This window comes from Anabas testudineus, chromosome 5, assembly GCF_900324465.2.
Source record: "Anabas testudineus chromosome 5, fAnaTes1.2, whole genome shotgun sequence".
Taxonomy (NCBI): domain Eukaryota; kingdom Metazoa; phylum Chordata; class Actinopteri; order Anabantiformes; family Anabantidae; genus Anabas; species Anabas testudineus.
In genome coordinates this window covers 14,328,311-14,344,553 of record NC_046614.1, presented here as the reverse complement: position 1 = coordinate 14,344,553, position 16,243 = coordinate 14,328,311, and the positions used below count along the sequence as shown (strand labels likewise).

At 36.9% G+C, this 16,243-nt stretch overlaps 2 protein-coding genes across 2 annotated transcripts; both read left to right on the top strand.

Annotated features, from left to right (window-relative positions):
- The first annotated feature begins 297 nt into the window (after positions 1 to 297).
- LOC113154718 (synaptoporin) lies at positions 298 to 4,892 on the top strand. The gene is made up of 5 exons (XM_026349062.1): positions 298 to 385; positions 892 to 1,016; positions 3,735 to 3,933; positions 4,018 to 4,209; positions 4,297 to 4,892. The coding sequence occupies exons 1-5, from the start codon at positions 362 to 364 to the stop codon at positions 4,654 to 4,656; spliced, it is 900 nt and encodes a 299-aa protein (XP_026204847.1). The 5' UTR covers positions 298 to 361; the 3' UTR covers positions 4,657 to 4,892.
- Positions 4,893 to 13,071: 8,179 nt separating this feature from the next.
- LOC113154538 (green-sensitive opsin-like) lies at positions 13,072 to 14,551 on the top strand. Its single transcript, XM_026348801.1, has 5 exons — positions 13,072 to 13,456; positions 13,598 to 13,766; positions 13,855 to 14,020; positions 14,117 to 14,356; positions 14,453 to 14,551. The coding sequence occupies exons 1-5, from the start codon at positions 13,072 to 13,074 to the stop codon at positions 14,549 to 14,551; spliced, it is 1,059 nt and encodes a 352-aa protein (XP_026204586.1).
- Positions 14,552 to 16,243: the final 1,692 nt, after the last annotated feature.

Genomic DNA, 16,243 nt, shown 5'->3' with positions numbered 1-16,243 from the left:
AATGACTGAATATGGAAATTAATTATCACGCTGGAAGCTATTTACATTTGTTTCATGTTTCTAATGGAGCCTTAATTAAAAAAAAAATGTTTTGAGATCAATGTTGCCACAGTCTCACACTAAGAGTACAAATAAACGATACATGGTGTGAAGGCTTATACTTGTGTTTACAGTTTGATGCAGATGAATAGAGTTGTGCAGAAAATCAGACTCCTCCTTTGGGATGATATCTCCTGTCAGCCCACCCCTCTGCTGCAATAATCACTCTGTTCTATTTCCAGTCTACATCAGTGGTGTTTCAACCTGATGACAAGAGCTGCAGACACTGTGTGGAGTGGGACTTGATCTCTGTGATTTTTAAATGTGTATGGTTATATTTGCTCCGGTAAGTTAAATTTCTCTTGTGTTGTCATTCGTGGATCTTGTCAGTTTTGGTTTAATGAATTCTGCTTCTCTTCACTGCATATTACACTGTGCGAATAACAACACCAAATGTTTTTTTGATCTCTTTGGCTGATTGAAAAATGGCTGATGAAATGTCTGCCTGGTTGAGGATCAGTGCAGTTTGTTGACGCAGCATGTGGCACATTTTTAAAAGTGAGGAGAAAGGAGAAAATCTTTCATTTTGATATGAACTTTCTGTCTTACTTCTACAAATTAAATCTCACCATACTGCTGGGGCCACCCTCCAGTGCACAGTTAGCAGCTCTGTTAGTTGTCTTCCGACTTTTTAATTATTCAGGTTTTGTTTTCAAACCAATTATAAATCTCAATAATCAGTTCTGTGAGTCATTGATGTGTTCACAAATATACAGGAAGCCACTCAGAGAGCAGGTATTGGATTATGCAAATGACTGATTATTATGAGGTTTTGTTTGTTTGTCATCACAGATTTTTGCCATCTGTGCTTTTGCAACATGTGGAGGATACTATGGCCATCTCCAGGTTAAAGTGGACTGTGCAGACAGGAGGCAAAGCAACCACAGCATCAACATTGATTTTGGTTATCCTTTTAGGTAAAGCAGCTTTTTCTCTTTTTGCCATTATAGTACTTCTACCTCTTGTTTCAAATTCCCAAACCTCTGAAAAAATGTTTTCACTTCCCATGTTGTTTCTACTTAATGACTTTTGGATCTCATTTGATAATTTGGTTTGGAATACATTAAAAACTAATCCTGTTTCTTAATTTGTATTTAATATCTGACAAATAACTGGTGACTAATCTTTCCCAGTGTTCTGATTCATATCATTTTACATGACTGACAAAGAGTAAAACATTTACTAGACACACAAAACTTTGCTTTCAGACTTATCTAAACATCTATGCATATTTCAGGGAAGTGGGCACACCGACAGAAACACTGAAAAACTCTGCAGCCCGACTCCATCACTGTCAGACCCAGTAGAGGAGCTGATCATTGTTCAAGCTCAAATTAGGATCAGAGAGTTGGACAGCTGAGCAGGAAGCCAAGCCAATTTAAGATCCAAGAGAATGAAACGATTCACTGCATCATTAGACAAAATTGTATCTGAGGTCAAATCAATCAAGACTTTACTTCGAGCAGTCTGTAGTAGATTGTGGAGCATAGTGACACTTCATTACTACAGCTTCATTTGCAGCATGTACCTGCTTAGAGCTGCATTGATGAGATGACAAGCAACATAAGTTTCATTTTGACTTCTACAAACCTCTGTATATTATACACATATTGCAAACGTCTTTGCGTAAACACCGCTTTTTCAGGACTAAGACAAGAGTGACTCTGTTTATCAGACTCGTCGCTACTGTTAATGAAGCAAGTGTTCTTTTGTAGAGGGCAATAACAGAAAATCATTCCGATTCAGGAAGCACACTGCAAACACAGAATGAAATCACCCATTAATTCATTTATATTGAACGGTGTTAATGTGTTTAGTGTCATAAAAATGAACTATACACAAGAACATAGATCAAAGCTGTGTCAGAATACACACTCACATTTTCATTACCTTGATTCTACACATTAGAAACAATGAACTTGAATTGAAATTATACTGAGTGACGTCTGAATGACGTACAAAGCAATGAGCACAATTATCTTTATGATTTTAGTAGGTATTCCTCATGATGTTAAAATTTGGATTGTAAGTATGTGAAAATGAAATATTTTTTTGTCATTTTATATTGTATTTATGCGACTGAATTTGATTATTTACTGCCCATTGTGTGTTGTGTCTACCTGCCCAGGGACTGCAGATGGAAATTAGCTGGTACAATGCGTCTCTTCTTCATTGTATGAGATTAATGTTTATTTATCATGGAAAATGTACAAAAACTTTTTAATAATAATAATAATAATAGTGGTGCCATGTATGTGGATGTGCTTGTGGTCGTGAACTCGGTGGTATTGTGGTGCAGCAGTGTAAGTAGCGTTGTCGACCGCCCCCATTCTCCATGTCTCAGAGTCAGTGTCACTGATGGCCAAGTGTCTAATTAACAGTTCAGCTGGCTTGACAGTGGTGTTTGTTAGTTCAGTGGGGACACTTTTGTTGTCTATAATTGGTACAGTAATACTCATTTGCTTCCAACAGACTTAGTTATCAGTTGATCTGAAATGTTATATTTGTTCTTAAATAATACAAATTTTAAACAGTGTTTAAATTATTACAGTCAAGTACATGTACTTCCTGCCCAGTTTCTCCAGTCACCAAATGTGTGTGTGTGTGTGTTGTGCAAGCAGACCAACAGCAAAATGAGACAATGACTAATGATAGCTAAATATTTTTAGACATTTTTCCTATATTTATAACAAACATAAAAGCAGCTCAGTCAAATTTATTTTTAACTTTTAGCAAAAGCATGTCCTTTGGCATGGCGTGCTGCAACCATTTCCCTCTGCAATTGTAGCAGGATTTTTCACATTTCAACAGTGATTACTGGGTCTGTGCAGCTGTTCGCTTTCATGAACTGGACTTTTGCCATGTGAAAGGCAAAATTGACTTTTGCCATTACGCACAGTGTTATTGTTTTTCAAGGCAAATGTTACTGTTCATTTTTAACAAGTGGATAAAAATTCCTCATTGTGTTAGTGTCCCTGTTGATTTTACTCATTTTGGGTCTGACTTTACCCACATTACTAAATTCTCAGTCCCCTGTTATTCTGTGGAAATTTCCATGAACTGCCATTCACCATTCAACCACCAGATGCTCCCACACTTATCATCCATGCCCAGCCACCTGACCTGTCCACTCGCTCCCAGTCTCACCATCAGTTTTCACCTGCTCCTTGCCAACTTGTCAGGTTTCTTTATGTTCATGCTGAACTTAAATCTTGCCTCCAGGTTATTGTCAGTTCTTTGGCTAACCTATAATTTGACTTCATGTCTGTTTATCAATGCTGGTCTTGGGCTTCTGAATTTGTTTGTTTCCTCATTTTTGTTCATTAAAAACACTTCACTGCTCTTGGTAAAATCTCTTTTCCTTCCTTTCATTATGGTGGAAAAACCATATTGCAGAAACACTTTCACAGTTTTTTCATTAATCTTGTAAAATCTGACTCTGACAACTTTTGCACATTTCTCAAGGGAAGGTAAAAATTATTATTTGTAAAAAAAAAAGGAATTTAATCTTTAATACAGTACCACTTCATTTCACAGCTGTATTCCCCTGTTATTATTAATGAAAGTGCCCTCAAGTCACTTTATGATCAACCTGTTTTTCCATTCACTGTAAAGTTTTTCTTTCTGTCTTATAGATTACAACAAGTGCATTTCAATGCTCCTTTGTGTGAGGCCAGAAGAGAAGAGATTCTTTTCCTGGAGGGTGACTTTTCCTCAGCTTCTCAGTTTTTTGTTTCCGTGGGTGTTTTCGCTTTCCTCTACTCTCTGCTGGCAACCATTGTCTACGTCTTCTACCAGAACAAGTACCTAAAGAACAACAGAGGCCCGCTCGTGGTCAGTGAGTTTTTCTTTCTCCTCTAATGTTGTAGCTTGATATAAGTGCAATATACAGTGATAATGTTCTTCTGTACTGAACAGGATTTTGTTGTCACCATCATCTTCTCCTTCATGTGGCTGGTCAGCAGCTGTTATTGGGCCAAAAGTCTGTCTGATATCAAGTCAGCCACAAACCCAACACAAGTACTACTGCTCATCTCAGCCTGCAGAGCTCAGGAGAACAAATGCACCGCTATCCAGGCGCCTCTCTGGTCCCGTCTTAACACTTCTGCAGTAGGTATTCAGTCAACAAATGAATCACAGAAACACAACCCTAGATAAAAACCACCTTTTTCTTCTTGTCCCTTTTACTATCTGCAGGTTTTTGGTTTTGTTAATGTCATCCTTTGGGCTGGAAATATTTGGTTTGTCTTCAAAGAGACAGGTTGGTACAAGACAGGTCAGAGATACCCAACCAGGAGTGCATCAGGGAAACGCAATGAAATGCGACAGCGGCTCTACAGCGAGAGCAGCTTTGACCAGCCAGAGGAGAGTTTTGGTCCACAACCCTCCAGACAAGACAGTTTCAATCAGTCCACAGGGGTCCACAGACAAGCAAGCTTAAACCAATCACAAGTAAACTTTAGTTTACCACAGACATATCTCGGTAAACCCATAGTTCTTGACAGGGAGAATAAAGTGGCTTCGCAAGGGCCAATGATATTTGTCAATGAGATGTGATTTTGAGTGGTCAGTAAATTATGATGCGTTTTGTGTGGAGTTTGTTTTTAATTTTTACATTTTTCAGTGTTCAGTCTCGTTCTATTGTTAACACAGAGCTTCGGCAGCACAGTGTTTGCAACATAAGCAGAAAGAAAGAACATTTGCCATTTTAATCTGTCGGCATAAAAAAATTAGGAGACTGACAGACGATTTTAGTTGTTAGAGCCCATGACTGCATTAGAGATTACTGCATATTCAAGTACTGTGTGTTAAAATGCAGTTGCAGATAGAGCTTTTCAGGTATCCATTGACAATTTATGAAGGTTGTAATGAGATCATAAAATGATTTGCAGATAGATACAAAGGCATATTTACACGTAGTTATTAATATGAACTTAACGAACGATGCTGATCCCTCAACAAAGAAAATTATTGTTTTTAAGAACAGCACAGAATTGTACTTCTTAGAACTTCTTATTCACATTTCTTACTTCTTATTGTGACAATTTTGAAAAATCTGATGTAAACAGTTTTTTAATATATTTCTCTTGTACATGGCAGAATAATTTCCAAAGAATACTTTTTTTATGTTAGCATGATCCGGGGACATGCTGTTGCTACTGTTTACTTAGGTCCTGCTATTTTGCATTTAAGAATGATTAATGGTTTATAATAGTGTGTTAACACGATAATGCAGTCGTACATATGCCAAACAGAGGTGTGCAAATGAAGTATATATGAGTATAAACAGAATCAGTGAAAAGTTAGCAAAATACAAAAACATACAAAAAAAAAAACTACTTATAACAACAATGTTGTGTATCATACATAATTTATTACCAGTTATATATGTAGTGCTTATAAATCTGATTAACTGATTTAACTTGATTTGCTATTTACTATTATATTACACAGTATTATTTATCATTATATATTACTATTTATTAACAGTTTGTTATGTACAGCACTTTTTTTTTTTCCAAAAAAATGCTTTTTACAAGGAGCAATACAAGCTATTTGTTTGATGAGTTGATGGAAAAACAAGTGAGGTATCAGTGCAAAAATACATCTAACCACTGTGCAAGATTTGTCTATATAAATATTCAATGTTTGATTTGTTCCCTCTGTTGTTAATGATGGATTTCCTAACATTATAGTCAATGTGACTCTCGTTATTTGTCTTTTCTTTTTAAGTGCATATTGATTTCAAATAAATAATAAGCACTGTTTGTTTGTAAATACACATATATTCACATTTTATTATATTTGTGTTAAAGCTGAGAAATGAACCTGCATAAATCTTTCTATCTCCCTCTTTGTACTAAACAAAGATACATCATTTATATGTGAAATGTCCTCAATCAGTCTCAGACTTAACTGTTGCAGCTCTCTGCACTATACTAAATATTAAAAATATATCATTCCACACAAAAAGAAGTTATATAATTCATTACATACAAGTCAAAATGTCAACAGTAGCATGAGAGTGTGTGCAACCTGCAGATACATTATATATAAACTTATGTAAGACACTGGGCTTGCTAGTTCATTTCAGTCGTTGCACTTTGTTGCTTTACTTCAAGTGAGTCTCAAGTGTTTCTCTGCAGACATTTTCAGAGTGTTTCCCCTGTGGAGCTGGTGCATGGTGATGTCAACTGAATAAGACACAGAGAAGAGGAGGATGAAAGTGAGGAAATACAAAAAAAAACAAACAAAAAAGGGAAACGCAGGAAACCAATGCAGGGAGTCATTAATGAATACGGACTCTAATAGAGACAGCGGCATTAATATTAAAGCATGTTTCACACTGTGTATCTGGATTATCTCAACAACAAAGACCAGAGACATAATCCCTGAGACTGTTGGTTTCATCCTGTATAAGGCAGTTAATTAATACTATTACCTCCATGTAAAAGCTCCGATCTAACCATCACACAACCTGTAGAGTTTCAAATCTCTTAATGACAATAAATTGGATTTGTTTACATGGGAAAATTAGGCCTTTGAGTTGTTTGATCTCGTCAGTAGAGGACAGAAGTAGTGATCTCCAAACAAACGTGCATGTGAACATAAGATTTGCTTGCTGCAATCATTCCTTCAGCTCATACTGGCTAAAAGTTGACCCCTTGTGCACTTTGAGTGTGGATGAAGTGTGACAGGTAAAAGGTAAATGTTAAGTCACTTCACTTACCTCTGGTGTGTTTCCTCTCCAGCATGTTTGGCTCAAAAGAGTCCCGCTGTGGTTTGAACACAGAAGGTTTAAGGGTTCATCGAGGCAGGTGAAGAAAAGTAGAATCAGACTCCTCTATTTAATTATGGGTAGAACAGTAAATTCTAAAACTTCTGCCAGTTCACATTACTGCTGCTGCTAGGACGTCCTGATGTCATCTGTTTTTTGTGGGTGAAAAGAAACACCAGGTTGGTCTTCACCTCATCCCGACCTCAGGCCTCCTGCTATTATCCATCTGCTGACAGCCATCTTAACAAAAACTGTGTCCCCTAGCTTCTGCAGCAGATTGTAGAGGGATACGTTTCATTCTGTAATAATCTGTTTTTTTTTATTTGAATTTTCTGCACTGTTAATGTTAACGTTAACGTTGAAGTTGTTTGATGTAACAAAAAGGAGCACAAAAAAATCCCACACATTTATGAAAAGGTGTAAAGATAAAATTGTGTTTAAAGGCGTAGGAATCATACACAATTTGCCACCATTTATAATAAAATCATCATAATTAAAAAGACTCCAATCAGACATAAATAATAATACATATTTTAAATAAACTGACTAGTATAGCAGTCATGTTTATTTCCTTTAATATTGATAAAAATACAAAACATGTCATACAGTAAAGATTATCATGGAAGCTTATCCATTCAGCAGGTTCCAGGTCTTCCAGGGCTGGTCAGGGTGAACATTAGCCCAGAAATATATCCAGTGCAACCGCAAGTTTGTTATTAAGATCTGTCTATGCAGCTCTTTTCTCATCCAAGCAATTAGAACAAAGAGCCTAATGTCTCTGCCGGCCCCCTGACAGAGACACTAAGCGCATGCAGGTGTCCAGAGCAGGCTCTCTGAAGAAAATTACAGTGTGTGTACCCCCAGCATGACAATTAGGGTCAGGTTATCAGCAGGAAATAAAGGGCTACATCACGAGATAGTTGGCCTATCGGGTATAGAAGAAGTGTGTATTTATATATAATTAATCCCCTCTGACCTGTAACATGTTATAGACTGGTGTGTAACAGTTATCGTGTGGAACATGAAACAATCGTGACTTTTATTTACAAATGCAGTACAATAGGGAGCATGGCTCATACTGTGATGTGACAGTTTCAATTCTTTATTAATACCTACAGAGGGCAGCATTGGCTTGTTGGCTCAACTTAAAGCTTTTCAAATGATCCTGCTGCTATAGATTTTTATTCATTTAATAAAATTTGCTTCTAAGGTTTTCTTTTTCTACTGATTAACCAAGAGTTTTCGTTAAAATTAAAGTCAAACCTGCCTTGTTGACTTGTTAACCTGAAATGTCAGAGGAGAAAAAACTGAGCTACAACTTTGCGTCATTTCGTTAATGAACATAAATGTTATAAGCATGTGATAAATGGAGTGGCGTGGGTCTCATCACATAAGTTCATATTTAGGGTGACAGCTTCAGATGATGTCAACTCAAATAAAAAACGCTGCTCCACATACATTCATTACTTGATCACACCTCTCATACGACCTTTACACACTCATCACATCAGTTTTACAATTTGACTTGAGAACTGAATTCAGAGTGTAACCACATGCTGCACAATGAGTCACAGTTAATTCATGCTCACATATTCTTATTCTCTTGCACAAGCACACACACACACACACACACACACACACACACACACACACACACACACACACTCCTCTACTATACGGCCCAAATCTGACTCTTCTTAACATGGAATTATAAAATTGGCAAGGACAGTACATTCAGTAAGTGAGACTGAATAAGGAAAACAAACCAATGCTAACATCTATAGAATGTATTGAACCAACCTGTTTCGTCTCCTGCACATAGACCACAGGGCTGTAGTATGCAAGAATGAGCACTTTGCAAAGAAGGCAACGATAGCTGCAGTTAGGGCAGTGGCGAAATCTGTGTTTTTCATAAAGATCCATAAAGTAAAGACAGCATATGGTCTCCAAAGCTACATACCCAGAAAGTAATGTCCATCAAGACACATTTAGGGAGCTCCAAAGCTGAGCCCTGCTCTTGGAATATGGCCTAAAGAATTTAGTGAATTAAAAAGATGATCAGCTTATGGGAAGTTAATTCAGGACAGTTGACCTTGTGTATTTGCTCAGACTCACCATTCACGTATTCAGAACCATTCTTCAAAGTCCCCCAGTAGTCACCAGTAGCATCTGTCAACCACTCACAGACAACTTATCCTGTTCTGTTGTGAACTCTTCATGCTGTTCTCCCAAGGTTGACAAGGTTATAACTTTGCCATTAAGTTGGCAAAGTTAGATTGCAAGAGGATTTTAATCAAGCTAAAGTCTGATTGATAATTGTCTTTAAGAAAGCATTGAAGGGCAGTCACCCAAAGGTGCTGTTTCAACTCCACTGTCACTGTTTTAAACATATAAACTTAGAATTATTACTTATTATTATTCAACATAGAGATTTATTTTGTAGTAATAATTTATGAATGAATGTGTTGCCGTGTTCTTCTGCAGTCTCTTCTGTTAATAGAGTAAGAAGTTCTCTGCACAGCATGGCTAAACAACTTTACCCACATTGAAAGATGTAAAACAAAAAAAGCTCATTATATCGAGCACTGAAAATATGAACAAGTACATAAAAGTAGTAATAGAGTTATTTATATTCAAACTAAACTCTAAGGCTAAGAAATGCTCAATTCTAATAGATACTGTATATACACAAGTCTTTCTAGCAAATGTGGGGCTGCTGAAACTTATCAAACTCACTTCTGATTCTGCATGAACTCCACAATTGCGGAACTTGTTTGATTGTTCAAGTCTTGTAATAATGACTTTTGCTGAACCTGGAGCACTTCATGCAATCAAGAAAGTCCTGATTGCATGTGGTGCTCCTTTGGACCTGACTGTTATACTTTGGCCTCAGGCCACAATAACCAATCATATGTCATCTACATGTTTGTCAGCCACTTCTTCACTCATGTTTTCACCATTTTATGTCACAATCAAATCTGTAGGTTAACTTATGTAACTTCATAACTGTTTAATTTAAAGCTTTTATGTGCCATGAATGCTAATTACACTTTCTGCTCTCAGTGGTGCCTAGAAACAAGAGTCATTATCTATTATTTTTCAGTATTTAAACCCATCATGATGCACATTACATGCCTATTAATTTAATATCTTTTCCTTTTGAAGGACCTTGCAATCAAGAAATATTTATTAATAAAAACAGCATTTCTATTTACAGTGAACTTGATTTTCAGAAGCTTTCATTTGTCCTACATTCCTCTATGCCCCTGTATCCTGTGTGTAGAGGGCGTCACTTCGCACAAGAGGCACTTTAGGATCAGGATTACCTGATCATGGCAGTGCTGAGACACAAAGAAGTGTGGTAAAGCTAGATCTGGTTAATCCTATTTGACAAGAACAAGAGCAGGGATGAGAACACGGCAGTATGACATCAGGATCAGCTGCTCACGGCGGTGCTGAGACAAAAAGGAGTGTGGTAATGTAAAGCTAGATCAGGTCAATCCAATTTGATAAGAGCAGGGATAAGGATGCAACAATGTTACTGTAAAGTCTTACTGGCCTTACCTAAGAAAGTAAGAAAGTAAGAAAGTAAGGAACATGTGTGGGTCAACAAAGAAATAGAGAGTGATTTACAAAACCTTTTCTGTGCGCTCAAAGACATGTTACAGTAGAAAACAGGAAAGAAAATCAGAACAGGCTGTTGCAAAGTCAAATTTCAGTAAAACGCATACATTAATCAGCCACAATAATAACAGCACAAATTATTTTATATAGATAGATACTTTCAAATACTATCAACATCAATTATAATGAAACTGTACTCAAGTAAAAGCAAAATTGCTTCTTTAAAGAATAAATACAAAAACAATCCAAATAGAAAGTAAAAACTAAAAACACTTTTTTCCCATTTTCTTAGTGATACCTAACAAATTACTTTATTTTGAAGTGTTACAAATTTCCAGATCCATGCTTTTATTTTAAAGTACTGTTTCCTGTTGTAGAGCGACTTCGGGGCAGCTACTTTACTAAGAACATTAGCTTTGTGAGAGATCAAGGTCAAGTAGCTGACAACACTGAATAAAAATAACTGCAGAAACAATTTAATGAAACGAAAGGCAGGAGGCGACTGGGAGCCAAGACAAGCCAAAAGTCAAATACATCATGTTAAGGAGAATAACCTTGGTTTATTGTAAAATCTATCTAAGGTTGTGATCTGTAACTTGTTACACATGACACTGCATCTATGTTTAAAGTGGATATATTGTGCCTAGTTCGGGGTTTATATTTTATTTTGGGGCTCGACTCGTACAGTATTAGATGATTTTCAGTTATAAAAGTGCAAATACGTGTTAAAATTTTACTTTAATTTACTCTATGCAACAGCATAGTTGCCAAGAGCTGTAGAGCTATAGGCCAACGTATGCACAGAGGTTACGTCTACGTCATCCATGCCATTTCTGTGTCTGTCTGGGAGGTTAGAACAGGTCTGGTCTTTCTACTTATTTCTCTACTCTTTATTTAACTATCTATTGTTGATTTATGCAAAATGGAAGCTTAGTTGTGAAGTTCCACACTGCGTGATGTCAGCTCATGCAAAACTCCTGAGACCTGGCAGACTGAGGTGTTTCATTAGCCTATCAGCCAGCATGCAAACATACATGCACCTTAAGCTCAGGGCTCCTTAATAGGGGCACTCAAGTTCATATGTAACATCACAACATAAAAAGCATAATATGACCCGGGGGCAGACGTATAATGGTTAAAGAAAATTGGAAAAGAGGATTTTTACGAGTATTTATTATTACTCGATGCCTAACACTTTTAATTGAACATAATGGGTTTATGACCGAAACACTATTACAAGAAGATTCAGACTGAACCATATAATTTGATTAGGCCACTATCCCTTTAGTTTGAATAGAGCTAACAAGTTCTTAATAGGATTTCAGAGTGCAGTTTAGTGCACTGCAGCTACACGGGCACTGTAGTAGAAGACAGTCTGCTGTTTGTGTTAGAGCTGTGTTTGTGAATATTAACTATTAAAAATGAAGAATAATAATAATTTTATTTACTGAATAAAACTTTATTGTAGTCTTTATTTTATAATCTTAAACATATAAACCTCGTATACTAAAATAAATATATATTTTCCAAATGTTGAGGTTCTAATGGAAACAGTTATGAGTGAAATGCATAAACAAATAAACCTCAAAAGACAAATGACAAAAGACAAAACTAAATCTGTGACTGTACCAGACAAACCCCTGAACGTTTTTACTACACTTTCTTTTTTCATGGAAAGTTCTGCATTGCATTATGCCGGCTTTACAGACACCCTAAATAGTACAATCCCAATTCCAAAAAAGGATGGAAGTGCTGGACTGAGTTAATGATTTATGATTTTTGTCCCCCTAAAATGAACAATCAAACAAGTAACAAACTAAATATTCACCAAATTCGACCTTGATTTAAAAGAAATGTTATTTGAAATAGTATGAAAAGAAAAGTTACAAAACAAGTCCTACTAACTAACTACAACAGTAAAATGATGTGTAATAATGCATGAGTAACATTAAGTCAATAATGTGATGGGTCGTTTTTTCCTCATGGCTGCATTCAGCCTCAGCCTTCTCCTCAGCCAGCATTTTATTAAATTAAATTAAAACTACTCTTACATCCAAACTACAGTCTTTGTTTCCATTCCCTGTGTTGTACAGGTATATGCCATTTAACAGTATGATTCATTACTGAAGCTGGTTGAGGTTGAGTCTGTGGAAAAAATTCCACGCGTGCACATAAATAAATAGTTGTAACATTACCTGTATAATACAAATTATGTAGAATTATAAAATATTTTGTATAATTTCAAGCTCGATTATCATGTGTTTACTTTAGAAAATACCTGAAAAGCTTTTCATTGGACTTAATTCCTGCTATTTAATCAGGATTTAAAGGATTCCTCCGGACCTGAAGAGTACAAATTAGTTTAGGCTTTGGCCTGTTCATCCGGTGTTTAGATTAATTGCTGACCTATTTTGACTTTTGTGTTACCTCAAAATCCTGTAATCCTATTTTGGCAATTTGATGACAGGGTTAGTGGAGAGGTATAAAAATCACTCTGTACAATGCTGACTCGTCCATCAGCACTGTTGGGTTCTTTAGATAAAGATCAACAGATCAATGATCTGGTAAAGATGGTGTGGGATAAAGGAATTGTGCCCAATGGCACAGAGGGAAAGAACTTCTACATTCCCATGGGCAACCAGACTGGGGCTGTTAGAAGTCCTTTTGAATATCAACAATATTATATGGCAGATCCTATCATGTTCAAGCTTTTAGCTCTCTACATGTTCTTCCTGATCTGCACTGGAACCCCCATCAACGGTCTGACATTATTTGTAACAGCTCAGAACAAGAAACTCCGACAACCTCTGAACTACATCCTGGTCAATCTGGCTGTGGCCGGACTCATCATGTGCTGCTTCGGATTCACCATCACCATCACATCTGCTGTTAATGGCTACTTCATTCTTGGACCCACTGCTTGTGCAATCGAGGGATTCATGGCTACACTTGGAGGTATAAAGTGTACTTTATTGGCTTATTATTAACTCATTATAATTGCATGACCAGTGACACAAAAGTAATAGGAAAACTAACAAGAAATGTCTGTAAAAAGCTGTTTCAAGTAAACTTACTGATACTTTTTTCTCTCTGTAGGTGAAGTTTCTCTTTGGTCTCTGGTGGTCCTGGCTATTGAGAGATATGTTGTTGTCTGCAAACCCATGGGAAGCTTTAAGTTCAGTGGAACTCATGCAGGAGCTGGGGTCATTTTCACCTGGATCATGGCTTTATCATGTGCTGCACCTCCACTTTTTGGCTGGTCCAGGTAATTCATATTTCAATCTGTAATTTCAGAGTCCTGAAGTTGATAAATATTGAAGATCTTAGTCATGGCTCTTATTAATCTGTCACAGGTACCTTCCTGAGGGTCTGCAGTGCTCATGTGGACCTGACTACTACACTCTAGCTCCAGGCTACAACAATGAATCATATGTCATCTACATGTTTACTGTCCATTTCTTCACTCCTGTCTTTATCATTTTCTTCTCTTATGGAAGCCTTGTGTTGACAGTCAAAGCTGTAAGTTGAGTTAATGTTACTTTATTTTCATAAGTTCTTCTAAAAAGTATCTGCAGTGAATGTTAAATATCTATTTTTTGGTCTCAAACCCTTCAGGCTGCTGCCCAGCAGCAGGAGTCAGAGTCCACCCAGAAGGCACAGAGAGAAGTGACACGAATGTGCATCCTGATGGTTTTTGGCTTCCTCATAGCTTGGACACCATATGCAACTTTCAGTGCTTGGATCTTCATGAACAAAGGAGCCGCTTTCACTGCACTGACAGCAGCCATCCCTGCCTTCTTTGCAAAGAGCTCAGCTCTTTATAATCCCATAGTCTACGTGCTAATGAACAAACAGGTTGGTGTACTTAAAATATGCCTTACTTGTAATTTTCAACATTTATTCCACCGCAAAATTGTAAACTTGTTATTTTAACTTCTTACCCTTTTTCAGTTCCGTAACTGCATGCTGAGCACTATCGGTATGGGAGGCATGGTGGAGGATGAGAGTTCAGTTTCTGCCAGCAAGACTGAAGTGTCCTCTGTCTCTTAAATACAGAGAGATATTGATATATATGGACAGTTTCTTTCTATTGTCTCTTTGATGCGGAAAAATCCTCAATGTGGACTAAGTGAAGTTCAGGGATGTCTGAATGATCATGACTGGTCAAGAATGAGTCCCCTTTGAACAATGTTGGAAAGTGTTTATTTTTGTTATTTGCTGGAGGTCGTCATCATGAATTTGTAACACTGTATAATAATAGTGTAGATAATAAATGCATGCATGAAAATGTGTCATGATGAGTTCATTTCAAACATCAGGCCATAAGAACAGGCTTCCAATAGTTTAAACTTGTGACATTTGCATACACTGCAGCTTTCCAGTGACTTCACAAAACCTGTTTCTCATTTTGTCAAGTGGTCCCCAACTAAAAAAGCTGACTTAATGTCCCCTGTCCCTGTTTACTGTATGAGTCTGCATTTTGTTTGTAGAGAGCATCACCTCCCACAACAGGCATTTTAGGATCAGGATGACATTGAGATTATCTGACCATGACGGGGCTGAGACAAAAAGGAGTGGTAGATCTGGAGGCTAGATCTTGTTAATCCAATATGATAAGAACAAGAGCAGGAATAAGAAATGTTGCAAGCCTTAATGGCCTTACCTAAGAAAGAAAAGAAAGAAAAAATGCTGCCCAATTGCATAGGGCAAACATTTAAACAATTGGTATTGATGTTATACATTTGTTTTGTACTCAGATATTACTTATGAAAATGTATGTCTCTGCTCAACTTCCTATCATAGAAAAATTCATAATTCTAAAACAACTATGTCAGTTTAACAGCTTGATTAACAGTTGACCAGTTTGATCAATATATCACAACAATGCATAGTTGTCCATTAAACAAAATTAAACACCATTATGATTCTCTCTGCAAATATACTTTAACTTTTGATACATTAAGGACATTTAAGGACATTTAAGTAATACTGGTATTATTGTAAAGTTTTACATAGTGGCAGAATGAAAGCAGAATTTGTAATTGCAGTGGGGTTTTAGTGCTTGACTTTTAATTAAGCAGAGGATTTCCATACTCGTTACACCACTGGAACAGTAAAAGGCACTGAAGGAAGCATCGTTGTCAGTGCATACAGCTTAGTAAAGACTGGACTCTTAGCAGTTAAGTTTTCACCATGGGTATCTGTGCATGCCAGTTACTACTAAACTAGTCCTGTCATTGGGCATCGTTGCTCTCTTGTTTAAACTCCTACTTTAATAATTACATTAACCTTTCCAGAGAACTCCATCTAATCCATGACCAGCAGTTGAGAGGATTGGAAGACCAAATGGCAAAGGCTCTGCCACACTGACTCTATTAAATCAATAGAGTCAGTGTGGCTACAGCTCATCTTTATATTGGTGGTACAGTATGTGTAGCGACAGCATTATCCCAGAATGAAGCATTGTAATTTTTCATTTATTTAACATATTTATTAATGGGTGGATGCTGAGGTTGGAGCTGCCAGACAGGAGGTGTAGAGGAAGACAAAGGAGGAGATTTATGGATGTAGTGAGAGAGAACATGAAGTTAGTTGGTGTGAGTGAGGAGAATGCAGCGGATAAGGTTAAATGATTTGCTGTTGTGACCCCAGAAAAGGAATAGCCAAAAGGAAAAAAAGAACACAATTAATTTCCATTCCTTTACACGTGGAAAGATTCATTTAATGAGAAGCAGACACATT

Bases quoted from the DNA above. Each gene is read 5' to 3' on its own strand.
- LOC113154538 (XM_026348801.1), top strand. From the start codon at position 13,072: ATGGTGTGGGATAAAGGAATTGTGCCCAATGGCACAGAGGGAAAGAAC. The intron at 13,457-13,597 runs GTATAAAGTGTA...TTCTCTCTGTAG, and splicing joins ATTCATGGCTACACTTGGAG to GTGAAGTTTCTCTTTGGTCT. The intron at 13,767-13,854 runs GTAATTCATATT...AATCTGTCACAG, and splicing joins CCACTTTTTGGCTGGTCCAG to GTACCTTCCTGAGGGTCTGC.
- LOC113154718 (XM_026349062.1), top strand. From the start codon at position 362: ATGTGTATGGTTATATTTGCTCCG. The intron at 1,017-3,734 runs GTAAAGCAGCTT...TCTGTCTTATAG, and splicing joins GATTTTGGTTATCCTTTTAG to ATTACAACAAGTGCATTTCA. The intron at 4,210-4,296 runs GTAGGTATTCAG...TACTATCTGCAG, and splicing joins CCCGTCTTAACACTTCTGCA to GTTTTTGGTTTTGTTAATGT.